At 41.6% G+C, this 20,183-nt stretch overlaps 1 protein-coding gene across 1 annotated transcript in view; it reads right to left on the reverse strand.

Moving 5' to 3' along the window:
• Positions 1 to 20,183, reverse strand: part of LOC115042025 (receptor-type tyrosine-protein phosphatase F-like) — a 40,467-nt gene that overhangs the window by 2,912 nt on the left and 17,372 nt on the right. Inside the window, exons 9-28 of the mRNA XM_029500022.1 lie at positions 19,869 to 20,138; positions 18,891 to 19,472; positions 18,225 to 18,361; positions 17,798 to 17,942; positions 16,930 to 17,123; positions 16,218 to 16,335; positions 14,973 to 15,551; positions 13,893 to 13,990; positions 12,417 to 12,673; positions 11,748 to 11,826; positions 10,630 to 10,842; positions 9,388 to 9,551; positions 8,468 to 8,577; positions 6,219 to 6,316; positions 5,023 to 5,146; positions 4,476 to 4,651; positions 3,106 to 3,225; positions 2,621 to 2,775; positions 1,520 to 1,805; positions 54 to 232 (exon numbers count right to left, since the gene is read on the reverse strand). Of these exons, the coding sequence (XP_029355882.1) occupies positions 54 to 232; positions 1,520 to 1,805; positions 2,621 to 2,775; positions 3,106 to 3,225; positions 4,476 to 4,651; positions 5,023 to 5,146; positions 6,219 to 6,316; positions 8,468 to 8,577; positions 9,388 to 9,551; positions 10,630 to 10,842; positions 11,748 to 11,826; positions 12,417 to 12,673; positions 13,893 to 13,990; positions 14,973 to 15,551; positions 16,218 to 16,335; positions 16,930 to 17,123; positions 17,798 to 17,942; positions 18,225 to 18,361; positions 18,891 to 19,472; positions 19,869 to 20,138 (4,084 nt within the window). The remainder of the gene's footprint in view (positions 1 to 53; positions 233 to 1,519; positions 1,806 to 2,620; positions 2,776 to 3,105; positions 3,226 to 4,475; positions 4,652 to 5,022; positions 5,147 to 6,218; positions 6,317 to 8,467; positions 8,578 to 9,387; positions 9,552 to 10,629; positions 10,843 to 11,747; positions 11,827 to 12,416; positions 12,674 to 13,892; positions 13,991 to 14,972; positions 15,552 to 16,217; positions 16,336 to 16,929; positions 17,124 to 17,797; positions 17,943 to 18,224; positions 18,362 to 18,890; positions 19,473 to 19,868; positions 20,139 to 20,183) is intronic.

The raw sequence follows: 20,183 nt of genomic DNA on the forward strand, positions 1-20,183 counted from the left end.
ATAAAATTAATTTCCCTTCATCTCTCAGTTCTTCTCAATTTATTTCAACTCACCTGTATCCATCAATGAAGCTGGCATTAATGTAGTCAGAGCCATCCACCCCTCTGATTGGCTGCAGACAGACACGGGTGGACTCAAATGGCATGATGTTCACCAGGCGGTTTTTGAATTTGTTACACGGAAGGCTGGCACTAATGAATCTTGAGGTATGCGCTTTGGAATTGGCAAGTTTCTGCAGAGGTCAAAAGGAGAACACAATCAAACTCCCAGTCCCGAGTCCAGAGGTGACTGCGCTGCAGCATCATAATTCCAACCACATCCTCCACTGTCCGCCTCTGCTCTTTTTAAGTGCTAATACAGCCTGGAAAAGGATGGTGTGGGAACGTTGGTGGAGGGCACTGGAAGCCTTATTGACACACAGAATTTATGCACTTTGAGCTGACCCTATTTGGTCTTAAAAAAAAAGAAAAAAAGACTGATACTGTGCTAGAAAACTTTCTGAAAACATTGATAAGTCAACACAAACTTGCGTGAAATTTATTAATAGCTGAAGTAGAGAGGCTTGCGTCATCAAAGGAACACACATCCCACCAAAGAGAATAAATCTTTTTCTGCCCAGCTTTTCTGGCAAAGATTTGCTGTGAGTTTCAGGTTTAATTACACTGGATTTACAGCAGTATGGCTGCAGAATTTTGGTTAAGTCACTGTTGAATTGCTAAGCACAGAGAAAGCAGCTGAAGATGGTGAAGGACTATATAGCACTCAGACTGTCCCCGTCTTCTTTCCTTGACTTTCTTCCTCTCTCCTGTATTTCCTGCACTGTCCCTCTCTTTTGGCCTATCATCATGAAGCTGAGAAGTCAAGCTCCTCCTCTGCGACAGAATTAATCTGTATTACACTGGACAAACACGGAAATTTTTCACTACATCTTGCAGTTAAAGGAGTACTTCAGCGATTAAGCATTGCAGTCTCATACGACTCTGCTCGCCACAGAGATAATCAAAATATGAGAGATCGTATTCCATTCACTGGTCAGAATGTATCGTGAAAATGGCCTACCAAACACTTCTAAGATTACTCTAATGAATTCAAGGCTGCAGATGTGAGGTCAGCAACATTAAGTGAAACAAGATGTCAAGTAGGAGATAGGCAAGATTTTGAAGCAAGGAAAAGTAAAATTCTTACATCACTTTGGTCTAATTCGTATATGAAGAAGCCTGTCTTGTTGTCACTGACGGGACGCGCTTGTGTGATTTTAGGGTAAAAACATTTGTATTTTGGACATTCAATTTTCCCGACTCCTTAAGTTACTTGTTTCTCCAATCATATATTGCCAATCTGAGATAAATAGACATTTTAATTGGCAAGAGCATGAAAGTGAATCACATGAAACTTACAGTTTCATAAACTTTGTTTCAATTTTATACAAAAAGCTGTATTTTCCCCACAAGCTAAGATAAACACAGCAGAGCCATCAGAGGACTATCAAGCTTTTCAATCCCAAACAAAAGTGAGCTACCTTAAACTCCAGTTCGACGGTGGTGACCGTGTCTCCAGGTTGAATCTGGGTGAGCTTCTGGATGTGGGTGTAAAGGTTGCGGGTGGGGATGTCAGTACTGCTACATGTTGCAGCTTCCAGCAGGACCTCATGGATGAAGATGTACTGATCCTCTGTCTGCACCATGTAGTTCCTCTGAGCCCGCATACATGTCACATGACCGTAAATGTCTACCGACTTCTCGTGTCTCATCCTCTCCAGCATCGCATCAATCACGATGAAACAGCCTGTCCTGCCCACACCAGCACTGACAAAACACAACGAGAAAATATGGATGACACTTGCATGCGTAATTCTTAATAATCGTGGGTTAAGTATGTAGTGCCCTCTGATACCCCTGTGTCTGGAAATACAAAACACCTTCCACAAATGAACAACCCACAAATTCCCTTAAACTCTTAAAAAGACGTTTGTGATCAGTTTTCTTTGTGTAAACCCCACTAAGTACTTTGTGGATCTGATTTATAGGCTTTTGAAAATGAATTCTATGCACCACCTCCTCTGCAGGTCTTTTGGCTTACAGTCAAACTATCAGATTGGTTTGCCAGTAGTTAATTCACTTTGCAGTGGTTTTAGCTTGTGCTTGCGGATTTGTATAGCATATTTTCATCTGAAGCCAGTAAGGCCCCAGATGATGGCAAATCATAACAACACACATCATACGCAAACATCAGATGGTCAGGTTATATATCGGACAACTGTTCAGTAAATGGATGTTCCTTCCTGCTTTGTCAGATGTTTGATTCCCCAGTCATTTTCATTTGGCAATGGTACTGTAGTGTTTATGCTATTGTGGTCTTACAGTGTGATGACCTTTAAAAAAAAAAAAAAATTATACATTCATATATCCACACAAGAGATCTATTGACCAATTTTAACTACCTGTTCGTTTGTCTATATCAGAAAGTTAAAGAATTGATTATCGCATTGAGAAAAAGGCCTTATTTATGAGAGCTTACATGATATGATATATGCTTTCACTTTTAAAATATATCATATGACCCAATGCTTTGACTTCTGAAATATAATTATGGCTTTGTGTTGATGTGAGAGCTGGTTTACCTGCAATGGACCACCATGGGTCCAGCATCTGGAGGGTTGCAGGCTTTGACTCTGCGCAGAAAAGCTAGTGTTGGGGTGGGATACTCTGGCACTCCATGATCAGGCCATGCTGTGAACTGGAACTGACGAACCTCTCTCTTCTCACCTGAGCCATTCTGTCCAGGCACACATTCAGGGAAATTGCTAATATTTGGCCATAGATATGTATGTGGTATACCACAGAAAATAAAATCCATTAAACGCTTCAAATAAACCATTAATCAAAGTGTTCAATTGGAGATGCTGAGTGAGATGATGCATTTATTACTATCATGTAAAAATGACAATGACACATGATGTCATGATTTAATCTCTTCCGTCATGTCGACTTGATCTAAAGACAGCTTTTGACACGATCCTTCACACCATTCTTTTACATAGATTGCAGCACAGTCATGTTTTAATAAGCTTCGCTGCAAAGATTCAAATATAGAGAGAGGTCTTACCTTATAGATAGCAAATGTGCGTACATTGTACGTGGCCAGCTCCACAGCGTCCAGCGTGGTCACATGAATCATCCCATATGTGATTGTGCCACGACTGGGCCAGTACTGGTCACACTTCGCCTGGACACAAAAAGAGACAGTATTACTTCGGAAGTTGTGATGCTCTGACACCTTCCTATCACCTTCTTTAGCAATTTGAGCGCCAGCAGACCACATGGGCCAGCCTTCGTTCCCCGTGTGCATCAATGAGCCTTGGTGACCCTGTCGACGGGTCACCAAGGTTTTTTTCGTTGGACGGCTTGCGATATATCCTGAGCTCTGCAGAGCGGGAACACCGCACAAGAGCTGCAGTTGTGGAGATGATCTGACAGTCGTCTAGCCATCACAGTGTGCCCCTTCTCAAACTCACTCAAATCCTTCCACTTACCCATTTTCTCCTGTTTCTAACATCACCTTTGAGGACAAAATGTTCCATTGACAATGTATGAAATAAATTACCGGTGACTGTAACCATGTACCCTGCCACTGCTGCTGTTTCTATTCCACTCTTGGTTGTGGGAGGGATGGGCAAACAGGAAGAAGGAACATATATTTGGAAATCAGTGTCGATTTGAAGGGACTACTGGTTAAAGGCAGCAGGTGCTTGACATAACAGATGGCATGATCACGCCTCATAGACCTGGGTCAGTAAGGGGGTGGCAGTATGGGCTGTTTGGTGATGCCCTTAGGACCTTAAGTCAAAAAAAAAAAAAAAAAAAAAAAAAGGACTGTGTCATATTCATGTACTTTCATGAAGTCATGTTCAGGTTCCACATATCCAACCATGCAGACATTTTTCCAGAGATGGGATTTGAAGACCCCACAGACACAGAAACTGCAGGCATTTCTGATTAACCATTACTTCTTGTTTGGGTTGGCCAAGTGTGCATGGCCACCTCCTCCACCAACTGAAAAAGTTGAAGGTACATTGAGCCACACTACCACTGCTGTTTAATCAAGTTGTCGAAACAAGTGCAATTCATTTACGCAATCCAGACTAGATATACGTATATACTGTACAACCAAACAGCCAATCAGTCAATCATCTGATATGCTGAAGATCTAAAAGTTTAGGAGAATCATAATTTCTTGTAATATCTTAAAATGCCTTAAAACATCAAGTTTATGTTTTTCTTCAGTTCAACTTTATTTTTTTTTGTTTGCTTCATAGCAAACATTTGTATGAACAAAGTTGAAAATAAGTGACAAAGGTTTGAATGGTAAAACTGAGCCTGATTTATTCGTTTCTGTCATTGTTCAAAGCACTTTGAATGTAAGAAACTATCTCAATTGTGTATAATTTTTGTTATTTTTCATTATGACAGGCTCACCCGTGACTTCTCCTCTAGGCGGGTCATCATAACAATGGTGCAGGTTCTTTGCTCCCACACCATCCTCCAGAAGTCATTCAGTGTCTCTGGCAGGGGCCCCTGTGTGGCAATGTAAGCATTCTGCTTCCTGTATCCGTCTATGTAATTGGCATTGATGTAGTCACTCCCTGGAACTCCTACAGCAAGTAAATTTAGCGCACAGAAAACACGGTGATCACCTTATAAATATTTACAGTGAAAAATCAGCCTGTTTAAAATAAAAGAAGAGGAAAAAAGGTTTTCTGATGCATCTGCCCAAGAGAGAAAAAGTTTTCCTGTCTTTGATGCATCTGTTTTATGCAAATTGAGTTAAGTTAAGTATTTGGATCATCTAGCTCAGGATAATGGAAATTTCGTATTGTACTAAAAGGAAAATGGTGCTACTTATTTATATGCAGTAATTATCATCCATTCATTCCCAACTTTTTAAAAGGCTCTAGTCCCAGATCCACATGAGGATTTGAGAATTTGTAATATGTAAAGTCACTTCTCTTGAGATGTAGCTCACCATCTACGGGCGTGAGGATGACCCTGGAGTGGTCGTAGGCAATAACATTTGCATAACGGTTCTTTGGCTTGTTGACCTCCAGGTTGGAGTGTTCCCAGGTGAACTGCTGTCCTGGTTCAATAGACTGACACAAAGGGAAAAACAGACAGGCATATACAGAAGGCGAAACCATTTATTACAAACATGCTCGTACTTTTCACTGTTTTAAAGTACTTGCACAGCCTCACAGAACCCTGACATGTTGTACTGAGTTGTACGATATGTACACACAGCAATATTTTAAACTTCTACACCTATTGCTTCTTTGTTCCTGTAATTCAAAGAACTTTTATTTGAATTATTACAAGGTTGGAGTTATATCTGAGTTGGCTCATGCTGAGTCCAAGGAGTTCTACATCAACTGGAAGAAGAGCAGTATCCAACTCTGGACACGTATTCACAGCAATTGAGAGAAAGGATGAAGCCAGTTCCAAATCAGAAAGCTTGTTCCTACTCGCTGCTGCGATCAGTAGTAGCAGCTTTGGTGATGATTGACTACTAATTGCATGTCCCATACAACAGTGGCTCCATCTTCCATCCAAAGAAGCAAAAAAGATTGTTACATGTGGGGAACTTTCCTCATAGGTGGTATGACACAGAATACGGCAGCATCATGGGCTACACACGTGCATTTCCAGTCGGCAGCAACAACTCTATTTGGTTCAATTCATCTATTTCCTATATATAATTTAGTTTTATTCGATTTTCATAGTTTACATTTTAACCAGCCTCTCTTTTCTTGTCTTTATGGTATCCCCAGCTCACACTGGGTGAGGGCGTGGTCGCCCTGGACAGGTCGCCTGTCCATCGCAGGGTCAGCACACAGAGACAGACAGAGACCAACAACCACTCACACTCAGACCTACGGACAATTTAGAGTCACCAGTTGACCGAAATGATGGTGGGAGGAAACCGGAGTACCTGGAGTAAGCCCACACAGACACAGAGAGAACATCTAATGTCCTCACAGAAAGGCCCCAGGCTGGGAACCGAACCTGTGACCTTCTTATTGTGAGGCAACAGTGCTAACCACTATGTTGCTGTGCTTTCTATGCCCGAACAAACATATCTTCAAATTAATCAAAAGACTTTAAATAAAGTAATACATAGTATTTATGGCTTCATCTGAAAATGAAATATAAAGCAGGAAATATTACCTCGTATTCCTGAGAGAAGAGCAGGCCATCATTGACCTTAAGTCTCTCTATACTGTCTTCCAGGTCAGAGATCACAGTGGGAGGGTGTTCCCTCATCCCTGCAGTGACAGGTTTTATAAAAAAAAAAAAAAAGGGAATAGTTCATCAACTCTGAGAAAATTTCCTCAAAGATAAGTGAACCTGGTTTTAAACGTTTCACCTGGAATGAAAGGACAGCACCATATCTCTTCTCAGGAGATTGAACCAGTTTCCAGCCTCATGTGACACCAATGATAGTTGTTCACACCCGACCTTGGGTGACTTTAATTACTCTGATCACAGTTGTCCCAACAACCAGAAGCACTAACCAAATAGTATCAATGGCATGATTAACAATCCAGCCAAGGCAAGATATCTCCACTCAATCAGTCAGAATTAAGGAAGCCTCTGGGATCAGAGGTGAAGTGAAAGATCTTCAAGCAAACCCATTTGGTCTAGATGCACCATTTTCAGAGAACTCTGACTTGGATGACTGACAGCATTCACAGATTTCTATAGCAGTTCATCAGCATCACACACACACAACCTAACACGAATTGAACAACAAGTAACCAAACTGCAATGAAAACTGAAGGCCACAGTGTTATGATGTAACAGTGGGGGCGTTGTGTGCTGAGCAGACAAATGATACCCGACTGCAAAGCTTTTCAACAGTTTGCCATAATCACAAGCATGCTGTTGGTTGACAGGTGACAGGTGGTTGTTATGTACAGTAGGGCACCAATGTCCGGCCAACCAATTGAATCGTTCGCAACTGGACTTTGATTTGTCCGAGAAGCTGTTTCGTCTCTTATCCAAGGGGCTTCATCAGTTCTCAACGCATCCATCTGACTAGTCCAGTTGCATACGATTTAATTTGTTGGCTGGATATAATCGTGACCTGGATGAATGTGAATATACACAGACAGGGCACCAATGTGCATACACTGATACTCATTATTGTGTCATTTGATTTATTGGTGTCTTTCTACAGCATTTAATTTCAACTCACATTTCTTGAGAGTTTTGTGTGAAGGACAGACCATGTGAAGAGAAGGGAGGAGGAGGGAAAATTTGCAGAACACAAGGAGAATGAAATCTAGCTTGGATAGCTCAGACAACTCAGGGCCCCCTGTGGGGGAAAGGGGCACAGGGGTCATTGAGAAGACAGAGCCCACTGAGACGGGAGGTAAATGTCATATTTAAAGCCTGAAAATCATGAGATCCTGACTTTAATCCTGACTTTTGTCCAAATTCAAACTCTTGCATATTATATTCCCTAGATTGGGCTCTGTTCTAATTTGCGTGTTAGTAAATGGTAATTTGTTACTGCAAAGATGGGGCATGAGGTATAAGAACCAGTTACAGAAGATGTTGACACTTGTTGTGTGCACATTAGCATGACAACCACCAAGGATGTGATATAAAACTGCACATTTTGATTAATTTTAAGAAGTTTTCTCTTAATTTTCCTTCCCATCATAACTTTTTTCTTTGAATTAAAGAAAAAAAAAAGTAGAACGATAAGCTCTACTCACTGTTGTGTTCAGCTGCAATTTCATTTTAGAGGTTTGGCATATTTATAAAACATATGTTTTACAAATGAAAAACTCCAACACCAACAATTCCTGTCTACCATTGCTCCTGTAGCAGCCTTAGCTTCATTGGTGATGCAGCCGGTGTGTGCACCAATTTCTGCTTCATTCCGGTCCCTTAAAAAAAAAAAAAACGAACAAAAAAAAAAAAACAGCCCAAAGTATTCTGAGGAGTTCTGCTGAGAGCCTGCTGTTACAGCTGCAGATTGCTCAATAGATGAAAAATTTTGATTTTTTTTTTTAAATTCCATTAATAATAAAACCAGTTAATAGTACTATCCTTTATTCCTCACAGGCACCACTGAAGAAAAGGCCCAGGATCTATTACTAGCAGCAAAATCAAACTCTAAATGTGTTGTCAAGCCGAGGGCAAAAAGAACAAAACATCTAAATTAAGCTTTGTGTAAGGTCGACTAGGAAGACTCTTCACAATTCTCTCCTTTTCTCCCTCTTTCAACCCACTCATCAGTTAGCTATAGGTGTTCTAAAACCAATCAGGTTTCACTTCAGTTTCAACCAGTAAAAAGGTGTCACGCTCTCTCCTGTTGTCAGCTGTGAACACTTACTGATTGCATGTCTGTATATTAATAATCAGCGTATTGGAAGCAATTCTGTGTTATTGTTCTGTGATTCTACCTTGTGTCTGATAGTTGAGTCTCCTCATCTCAACGGGGTCCAAGGAGTGGGCCATCAGTGAGTCCTTCATGCCTGCCATGTGCTCCTTCTTGGCTGGAGAAGTTCGTTTCCTGCGAGAAAGAAGTGTCGAGAAGAGAGAAAATGACTACGGATGCAAATTAAAATGGGTTATGATGATGAACTCTTTCAGAAAAATAGATAAAGCATAATGACATTTTGAAGCGCTGTTGCAAAAAGCGTTTTAGCCATGGCTTCAACACAAGTTATATTGATGACTATTTGTGATTTCTCTAGCAGAAAATACAAAGTTGTTGACTCACTAACCTTTCTTGTTTGCTGCATCCAAAGGTAGCAGGCCGATATTGAACAATGGGGAAGAATGACAAAGGATTATTTAACAAGTTGGACAAACCAGACAGTCACAGTGAAAATGAAATACACCTGATGGAGCATATTAAAACTACCTGACACACCTACAAACTTTATGTTTTACCAACAAGCGTCACATTTATCAGTTTAATACATCAATATGGTCACACGACCAAGCACAATGCGAGAAGCTGCATTCTGATTTGTTGACAACGCACGTGACATTTTATTTGACAAAAGCGGAATGACTGCATTGAAACCATACCACCATTTATTAAAATTTATCATGTAACGTTGCGGCACACATGCACATGTATAACCCAAAGTGTATGTGGGTGTCAGGGTTAACCCTAGGGCTACAACTTTTGTTATTATTTTCAGTGAGAAATGTTCAGAGTCTCATTCTAATGCGATTGACTTTCCCCTGACTCAATAAAAAGTTAATCAAATGTGAAAAATAAAGATTATTTTGGTTTGCAAGAATAACGCGCCAATAAAGTGCCCAGAGCCAAATGTCATCATAACACATGGTGCTGTTTTGTCATACTCACCTCTTGAAGAATAGAATAGCAATAACGATGAGGATGATGAGAATGACAGCCAGGACTGGACCCATCACCCACAGCATCTCTTGGTCCTCTGTGCTTTGGATCACCCCACTGTGACTCTTCACCAGGATGGGCTCAGAGAATGGGCTGGCAACAAATGTTGTGTACTGCAAATGATCAGACACTTGAGCAGTTAGTGCACATGCCACCTTCCACTGCAAGCTGGGAACCTGTGTGGGATGTTATTCCCCTCTCTCTCTCTCTCTCCCTTCTTACTGTTGGCCTCTCTGCCACTTACTGTTGTGAGATTTAAGGCAAAAAAGCCCCAAAAATATACTTTGGAAGTGTGAAATGAATGGCGGTGCTCTTAAAACAAACATATCCCTGTATCTAATTTTCACTGGTCTTATTTCACATGAATTTATAATTGAATGCTCACCGTTCTCCAAACATGCCTCACTGTATTAGTGAAAAGAAAAAAAAACAAACAAACAAAAAAAAACCCAAACGACAGTAACATTCTCTTTACTACGATTTACCCCCATAAAGAGAAAGTGACTTTGAAAAATAAGGCAAATAAGTGGAAAAATCATTATTACTTCACTATAAAAGTTTTCTTAAATGTGCTGCTGTGGCTGTACCTTCACTTTAGTTATTACATCACCGTTTTCTGTGAAAAAAACTTTTCTTTTAAGATCCATTCCCTCTCTAATTTTATCTTTTGTCCTACAAGTCTGTAGTAGCCAGTGTTATCCTGAGTGCTGATGGTTGCTGGTAGCAGATGCCAACAAACTCAAACTCATCTGTAAGGCCGGAGATGTTGTGTGGGTGGAGATGGATCGCCTGGCTGTGGTGTCTCCAGGGAAGGTGCTGGCTACAGCACAGGCTATTTTGAACAAAATGTCCCATCCTCGCCATGATGTGCTGGCAGAACACAGGAGGATCTTCAGTCGCAGTGTCATCCCAACAAGATGCACCGAGTGTCACAGGAAATCCTTCTCCACCCCAGTAGCCTTCAGACTCCATATCTCTTACCTCTGACCTTCATAGCCCTCCTCTAACCCCTTTCATTTTCTATTCCTTCCGTCACAGCAATCAAAGCTATCTATTTTTCAATCTGGGCCCTGCTGCTCTGTTCTTCAGACAATAGTGTTAATTATCAACCGTTTGATGGATGTGCAGTTTGAGAAGGGGTTGCAACTTCACAGTGTGCTGCATGGTCACATACACATAACAGTCACTCACGGCTTCATGGTCCGTCAGGTCAGCCAGCACAAAGCAGCGATAATACTGCTGGCCGACGAGTGGTTTGTTGTTGTAGCCATCGTATTTCTTCTCATCACCCAGAGTGAAGGTCTCAGGCAGAAAATCCAGCTTGGCAGCAATGTAAGGCTGTCGCAAGTCATGGCTCAGTCTCCTGTCTCTTTGCACACTGCTATCAGCACCAGCCTCCAGGAGCTGCCAGAGGGATGCCACAATGAGAACGTTTGGAACGGGCATATCATGAAAGAGGGCATGGTAACATGATGAAATTAAATTTTAGAGGTTTCTTTTGTTTTTTTTTTTTCTTATTTTTGACTTCAAATCAAAGGAAAGTGAAATATTCATATTACGATTTTTAATTTTCATTCATATTTTTGCCCAAAATATCCTGAATCTCCATTAAAAGTGGGTCATCCATTTCACTTCAGCCTGGTAGTTTCTTGTCAATAGTTTCTCAATCCTTATTTCTACAGCAGACTTGCTTGTGCATGAGAAGACAGTTGTTCCTCTTTGTATATAATATAATTGAAGACTGTTGAACAACGGGAGGAAAGACAATAGCTCAAATTATTAACTAAATTAATACAAATAAATAAGGCCAGCCAACATTGAGATGGAAGTCAACACTGTTACAGTGTGATGCAGGTGGAAGTTAATGGATCCTTTTTTTATTTATTTATTTTTTATGTAACACTACAGCAAAATTGGCTTTTACCTGTACAATCATGGAGAAAGTAGCATTAGTACAACATTACATATTCTCACTTTTTTATTGTGCACGTATTATGTGGATGAAAGTGCTTAATGGTACTCTATCTGTTAGAACGAATGAATTAGCCTTTCCTCTCCAGCACGATGGACAACATGGCATCATTGTTACCCTTGAACCACTGTTTTGACGTGCATCGTTTCAACTGCAATGGGCTCAATGGTCGAGGATATTCTTCAAACCTGTCCTTTTTTATTAAGCTCTGAGATTTAGGAACAAAATCTGCTGGAAAAATAGTGCAGGAAGTGTTTCAGTAGAGGGGAAAAAAAAAAAAAAAAAAAGGAAAACTGCTCAGACAGCATGACCAACAAACAAATACACGTCCACTCACCTCATGTAAGTCCATGTCTTCGGGATTCTCCCATCTGGTTGGAGAAGCCACAGCCGGCACAATCACGATGTAGTAACACCTGAGCCACAGAACACAGAAACACAACTGCATCATGGGATATTCCATGTCTGCGCCGACACAAAACACAGTGCTGTTTAGATTCGTCCCTATTTTTCTGTAGGGTGAAAACTTCCACATGGCCTGCAGGAATCCCAGGACACACAGGGCCAAGAGACCATTATGTTTTCTTTCTACGATTAACATTCAATCATGCAGTTTTGCATGTTGAGTGGCTTCGGCCACTGTTGAGTACAGTAATCAAAAAGCAGTGTCAAGAAAAACTCAAGTGTCAGCCTCAACGCCCCCTTTTCAGGACAGTACATGCCCATAATGCTGTGCTCTTGATCTGTAGGCAGGCATCTATTTCTTACCACTGGTTGTAAAGCAAATTGACCCCTGGGGATAATAAAGATACCTTGAACCTTGAAAGAAAAGCCTATCTGAGGAGTGTTTATCAGCTTCTGGTCTTGTGTATATTGCCAGTAACTGTAAAGCAGCTATGAAGTACAAAGAAGTGATAAGCATCTCTTCACTACACCGCACCAACTCTACCTTCCCCATCTTTGACATCACAAATGGTCCATATTTTTTCAGCATGACAGCACAGACCTAGCAGGCGTTCCCGCCGTGACCCTGGGCAGACTGATGATCACTTGCCCCTCCTCTTCGACATCATACTGGTATTGAGCAGGTTTCATCTTCATCAGGTCTGGAGCTGTTCTGATAGAAACCTGCTGCTGGAGGCCACCAGCACCGTTCTCCCGGCTCATCAGCACAAAAGAATAATCAGTATCTGGCTGCAGTTTTGTGATTAGCTTCCTCCCCAAGTTGCCTTGGACTTCCACGCTCTGTTGGCCATACAGGATCTAAGACGGATTCAAGATTACATTTCTTTAATGAAACACCACAGTTTAATTAAGTACCTACAGTTAAGTACAATGAGAATCACAACTGATCTTTGAAGTTAAAACACAGTAAAATGAGATTAAATAGAAATATTTTGCTTAAGAAAAATGTGTTCAGAAAACTGAATATGGTACACAGTAATGAGTTTTTCCTTCTTTTGTGCATTGCACCCTCTGCCTTTAGATATACACTGTGGTTAAAGTGAGCCCAGAACCAATCAGCCTACTGATTGTATACTCTATACACCAGTGAACTACGATCAGGGCAAGGAAGGCAGGCAGTGCTAAACAAATTATAACCTGCCTCTTAGGTCTGACAGAAGAAGAGTTTTCTATCCCATCAAGAATTTTAAGTCCATTTGCCTCCATGAAGTACTGACCAATCAGTGTTGTCCCTGCAAGTTTGCTTGACCTCCAGCTGTTTGATGTGTGACCATGGTGCACTCAGAAAGGCTGGAGCGCAGGAGGCAGTAGCCTTCTTCGGAGGTTTGAGGATGTGCACTGAGGATAATCCTGGGATCTTTGATTAGTGATTTGCAATAGAAAAAGTGTCAAGTGCTTCTTGACTCAGCTTTGACCGTTCACTTGTTGTATTGCATGCAAGAAGTGTGCAGCCGCTTGTGAAAGCTACTCTGTGATTTATCAGCCCTGTGCAGGAGCTACAGTAAATTGGGTGTGCAGTTGGTTGCCCAGCTCTCCTAGCTGATTTGTAAAAGTCACTACACTGCTGTACACAAATGAAATGAACGAACCATCTCCTAGAAACTACCTTTAGCTACAACAGCAAATGTAAATGGAGAAATGTTTCACATTAACACCCAGTCTTGCTGTACAACATCCAGTCGCAGTGGCTCCATTACTATCAAAGTGTTCCGTTTAGATAGAGCTGTCAGAGCAGGGAAAAGATCCTCTACCTGTTCTGACAGATCCTAACCCTAACCCTCATCATCATCGACCTTAATCAATCTGCAGTTTTTCAGTTTGCATCCATCCAAGACCTTTGGTTTGTGGCTAAAGATAAAAAAAAAAAAAAAAGGGCGTTGGTGTATATATTCCAGGCTAGCTGTTTCGTCCTGCTTCAAGTCCTCATACTTAATATTGAGTTCTATTTTAGTCCATATTCAAATAAATAAATAAATAAATAAAGCTATGAAAAAAATCCTAAACACATTTAGCTTACCTTAAGAGGCACTTCCACTTTGTAGATTTCTGGCACTTCCCAAGTCAGGAGGACAGATGTTTTCGACACAGCTTCCGCACCAAAGTTCTTGGTGAACACTGCGGGAAGGTCTGGATAATTAATCAGTGGTCATTTCAAGTGGCTGCGTGTCAAATATATCAAAGTTGATGAATTGGTGCAGAAAGGTAAGAAAATGGTTGTATATATCAGTTTTACGTAACATCTGAATGTTAATCAATTTATTTTAAAGGTTTTAAATCAAAGGAAGCAAAATTTTGCTTCCTTTGATTTAAAATGGTATCTAAATGGTATCTTTATGGTATATTGAATAAATCCTGTTTAAGTTTCCCTCTGCCAAACCTGCTTAACTAAATTACCTCTGGGATCCTTTTTCAAGGAAACATCTCTCCTCCAGTTGGGGCATTAGTATAACCTAACTCTCATTTCAGTAGTACAAATATTTAATACTTATTCTGCTTTGGTAGATGGAGGTTGTTCTGATCACAAAAATACCAACTAAAATTAAATCTGTTACTGGCTGAGAGACAAAAATGTATTTAGGTGTTCAAGATTTCTACTAGAAAGACTAAAGGTTTTTCTACATATCACCTTGGAGCAATTAGTAACAATTTAAGAGAACACTAATGTAACATGGCATTGCATACACTTTGCTTCATCTGAACAATCATTGATAAATATTTGCAGTCGTAGGTCCAGGGCAGCGAAGCATATCCAAAGTATTGAGAAATTTTATGTCTCCATTTTTTGTTTTATCTTGTCAGCAGACTTTCACTGCAGGGAGCTTGGAAGAACTCACATAGAGGCAATTGTAGAGACACAACAATAAAAAGTGGTTTAAATATAGCGTGAAAAATTACAACCCGATCTTAACCAGATCATACAAAAAGGGAATATTTGTCATGAAATGAAATGTTTGAAGAGGATGCAGATACATAGATATATACACAGATATATCAGAAGATGTGCCATCAGTTGATGGTGATGTAATATACAGGTGCTGCAGCCATAGATTACATTAAAGTTAGCTGTCTTGAACAACAACGCAGGACCGGCTCTTACCTGGCATGGAGGTGGGCATGGTCCTGCTCTGGATACTAGGGCTGAGGGGACCTCCGCCCTTACTGGTGTGAGCTTGGACTCTGATGTCATATGTTGTGTCAGGCTGCAAACCATGGATGGTCACCTGCGCTTCTGTGGTGCTGTTTGTGTTGTTGTGAAGACTATTGATATCTCGATATACCACCATGTACTTCACAATCTTCCCATTCCTCTCAGCCAGAGGAGGGGGGTCCCAAGTCAACTGGGTGGACGTGGCAGTCAAACCTACCACACTCAGATTTAGTGGGTAGCTGCTGGGAGTGTCTTCAGGTGTGCTGATCGTCTTCATAAATTCCTCCCCATTTCCTGCTCTGTTTTTGGCGCACAATTTGAAGAAGTAGGTGGCCCCCTTATGGAGACCAGTCACTGTGAAATGATCATCTGTCTTTGCGAAGTCCTTGACAGTAAAAGCGCTCTCCTCTGCTCTCTTGTATTGCAGCTGGTATCCCACATGTTCGCCCACCATCTCCTTCGGCGGCTGCCACTGGATAAGTGCAGTGTTACCTATTGTGCTGATCATCATAGTTGGCTTACCAGGCACTGGAAGACAGATAATGTTCTCTAGCATTCACACGTCCAAAGAACGCTGACCGCATCAAACTGATGAAACAACAAACAACAACAAGCTATTTTTTTTCTGTTCAAATTTTACTTTATCAGTTGGGCAGTAAAAAGTGATAGTTTCTTATGATTCCACTTTCTTTGAAGCTTCAACTGAACATGGAAAGCTCCACAATAACCAAGTAGATTCTGTGTGAACGCACAAAAAAACCCCCGCTGTTTCCCTTTGCTTTTTCCCTTTTTCTTCTCGGTACCACCACTAAGAGAAAACATTATTGGGTGTCACTGCTAGGCTTGTTCTTCAGAGACCTTCAATTTTAGAGTAACATTAATTCTTAAAATGTTACTATTTTATTAAATTCTGATCATTAATTAATAACCTACCTACCTACCCAACTGTGTCTTGCAAAAAGGGATGCAAGGTAAATCTTAGACCTGGACATGTCAATTAAGGCCAATGAAATTTGCCAGGAAAGTGTTTACAGTGAGCAAGGTTCTATTTTTCTTATGAAAGACTGACATAAACTTTCAGAAGCAAAATATAGTATTGCGTCAAAGTTAACAACTCTGTTGGAGTTGGCAAAAATAAGAAGATTGACTCAAATTGTAAGGTAAAATGGTCATTTTACGTTGGGTGTAACACACCTGCCCCCATTGTGGTGACCCTCTTAGTTTTGCTGGGAGCACCACTGCCTTTGGTTGTATATACAGCCACGGTCAGAGAGTAGGTAGTCTCTGGGAGCAGACCTGCTATAATGGCATCCTGCAGAGAGACACAGAAGAAGAGAGAGAGAGAGGGAGTGGGGTGAGGGTGGGGGGTATATATATATAAAGAATGAAAAACAGAGGCAGGAGAAGGAAGAGAAACATTCAGGTTGATCCTCAGCTGTCACACATTAGGCAAGTTCAGCACACACAACATGTTTAGGCTTCACATTTCTCCACAGGCTTCACAGGTACGCCATTTAACTCTCGCAGTCTAAAGACATGCATGCTTGGTGGAAATTTAATAAGACAACCTTAAACGGTTATACAATAAGAATGGATGGATGATTCTCAAACACACAGACACCCAAACGCTTAAGAATAAGTTAAGTCAATTTAAAGTTTTATGGGAATGAGTATTCCAAATATTATACATTTGCATTTTATATCGGGTGACCGTGGCTGGCATCAGGTTGGGGGAGGCACAGGGAGGTGGCTCAGGTGAGCTGACTGACACAGCCAATCATACTCTCCTGCTTCAGACAGCAATCTCAATAAACACGTGCACTTATTTTTTTTTTTTTTTACTGCTTACTTTGATACATTTTTTCCCTTAATGTGCCGTAAGAGTCCGATTAAAGAGTGACAGTACCTGGGGTTCAGTATGCGAGACATCCATGATGATTGGCTGGCCATGAGGTTCCCCATTCTCTATCCTGGAATAAACCAGCTGGTATCCTATGATCTGCCCATGCTGCTTTACAGACAAAGGAGGTTTCCAGGTCACCCTGAGGGCAGATGAATTTAGGGCTTCCACTTCTACCTTCCTGGGAGGAGCTGCAAGCACTGCAGTACAACAAAGCACACAAATTCCAATTAAGAGTCTTTGGAGATAATCAAGAGAAATAACAGGAGGTTGCACACAAAGTTAAAGCACGATAATCATAATTTATTTGGCCTAAAATCAAAAATGGTATAAGGAGCTGCAGTCGGTAAATCAGTGGTGTAGGTTTGTGGAAATGATTGTCAAACTAGTGAATGATGTGTGAAGGCCAATAAACAAAAATAAGGAGTATGGAGCTGCTGAGGTATGCCCTCCACCAGGTCCAGGTGTTCCCTCCTGCTGGGCATCTTCAACACACCACAAAAGGCACAGGCATGGCTGATGCAACAGAGAGCAGTGTTCTTTTTTTTTTTTTTTAACCTTGTTTGTCGAAACTAAAATATGCTCGCACAACAGTAAGCTGTTCGACTGAACACGGTTGAACACTGTTTTTACAAAATGACCCAAAGCATTGTTTTACACAGATTTTACATGAGTATCTGATAATCTACAGATGTCTGACAGTTGAATAGCTTTGACAGCAGCAATTGCCACCTAATCATCATGATTTCTACTTACTGTAATGGCTGTAAATATGTGACATGAGAAGTTGCCCCCCCCAAAAAAAAAGGACTGAAGCTCCTCTCTGCTGCAATAGAAGCAACACTGAAAACAGAAATACATATCACCTACTTACTGGTTTGGGCGGTCCTGCCTTCAATAGCTGGAGTAAAAAGGCCTACACCCGCCTCAGAACGTGCAGCCAGGGAAAACATGTAAACTGTGTCTGGCTTTAGACCATCAACTGCATAGGAGCCTGCAGGTTCGAAAGTGACATGAAGCTGGAGAGAGAAAAGCACATGACTATGAAGACAATGGTACATGATCATATAACGCACATGCATGAAAATGTTTATACAATTTACATGTATACAGTACCGTTGAAAAGTATGAACACACTTTCCGATTCAAACTAATGGAGAATATTGTTCCAGGATTAAATAGCTACAGCTGCTTCCTGAGATAATGATACAATGTTCACACAGAACCTTCAAATTCACCAAATAAAGAAACATTGACAGGAACTAAAATCCATCCTGCAGTGTTTCTGAGCTGGGGTTCACCTTGTTTGAGGGACTGTTAGCCTCCCAGTAGAGCAGTTCATAGCTAATGATGGGGTCTGTGACAGGCCAGTGCCACGACAGCATGATGCGTGAATCTAGCTCAGCTTCAGCTTCGAAATCAGTTGGTTGAGCTGGAACTGGACACATAAAAGAGGCGATTTAAGAAACAGACAGTGAAGGCTGTGTTTCCTACGAAAATTAACTGCATAGCAGTGTGGAGATAAGACTCTTGTCAATCCAGCCAACACATTTCCAGACACAATTTTCTATCCAAAGATCGCATCCATCTAATTTCAAGATAATTTAAAAAATACTTCCTGCTTAACCAACAAATTCTGTCTAGTGCATATTTTCCATGAGCCTTCGCTCATTCGGCAACACTAGTAATAGTCAACAGCAGCTAATCTGCTGGATCGGACCACTCGGGCCAGCTTTCATTCTTCACGTGTGTCAGTGAGCCTTGGCCATCCGTGACTGTGTCGTCGGTTCACCACTGGTCCTTCCTTGCACCACTTTTCATAGATACTGACCTCTGCAGACTGGGAGATGCTCTGACAGCTGTCTGGCCATCACAACGTGGTCCTTGTCAAACTCACTCAAATCCTCACTCGCCCATTTTTTTTCTAGCATCGACTTTGTGGATATACAAAGGCAGCTTGCGCTCACCTCCCTGCTGGGTCTTGATCTGAAGAACATCGGAGAGAGGTCCATCTCCCACAGAAGTGAAGCCCAGCACTCTCAGACTATAGGTGATGTCTGGAGTAAGGCCTGAGATGGTGGCGACCTGGCTGTCATCCGTGTTGTGCTTCTGCCAGGTGTTGAACGGGGTGTCATGTGCGGAACTGTAGTAGACCCTGTAGCCCCGGATTTGGCCATTTGGCTCCTCTGGAGGTTCCCACTGGACCAACATTGTGCTGGAACTCAGCATGCGTGCTTGGATGCGCAGAGGAGGTGATGAAGGTGCTTGCTCACTTGTACGGGTGTTCACAATACCACTGGGTGGGCCCCGGCCGACGTTGTTGACAGCCATGACACGAAACGCGTATTCAGAAAAGGGGCTGAGTCCCCCAATGCTGTATCGGGTGGTGGCTACTCCATCTACCTCCTGGAAACCATTGTCCGACAGTTTGGGACGGTAATGAATTATATAATAGAGCACCGGTTCTGGATTGCCAGAGTCCCAGGTCAGGGTGACACTGGTTGCTGTGGTTTCGGTCACAGTGAGGGAGGCTGGTGGCTTAGGCAGTGCTTTTAAAGGGCAGAGAAAGACAAGAGAATCACACAACCCATCCTTGCAGCAGCCTGTTCCATCTATCAGACATAAGGGACACTGACTGAAGTGCCTCACTGAAGGTTTCTGTTCTCCCCTCCACACATTAAGCTGAACCTGAACACCTTGAATTCAGTTCACAATTTTTTTTTCCAAATGAAGTAATCAGTTTCAGCATGCAAATGCGTTAGTACTGTAGATGGCGTGTGCATCTACTTAACACAAATGTTATCATTTAGGATTCATTTGATTTTAAAACATTATATTCTGTTACGACAAAAGTCAAACATTCATTTTATTCCAGTCTTATGTGTGATCTCACGATAATTCTATTGGATACTCCTACAAACTTTCAAATTCAAATCATTTTGTACCTTTGACAGTGACCTCTGCTGTGGTTTCAATCACTCCATTGGAGGAAATGGCAACGCAGGTATAGTTGGCAGACTGGTGGATGTTGGTGAGCTCCAGGATATTGCGGCCAATAGGCATTTCCTCCTTTCTGGTCAACTCCACTTCACCAGTCATCCATTTGACATAAGGCATTGGGGCGCCAACTGCCACACAGGTAAGGTTGACACTGCCGCCAGGCATCACCTCATGATTTGGGGGTGGGATGGAGAAACGGGGAGCCACACGACGAACTACAGGGGTAAAGAGAGATAGCATGACACAAGAAGGGGAGTTTC

This window comes from Echeneis naucrates, chromosome 4, assembly GCF_900963305.1.
Source record: "Echeneis naucrates chromosome 4, fEcheNa1.1, whole genome shotgun sequence".
Lineage (NCBI taxonomy): Eukaryota > Metazoa > Chordata > Actinopteri > Carangiformes > Echeneidae > Echeneis > Echeneis naucrates.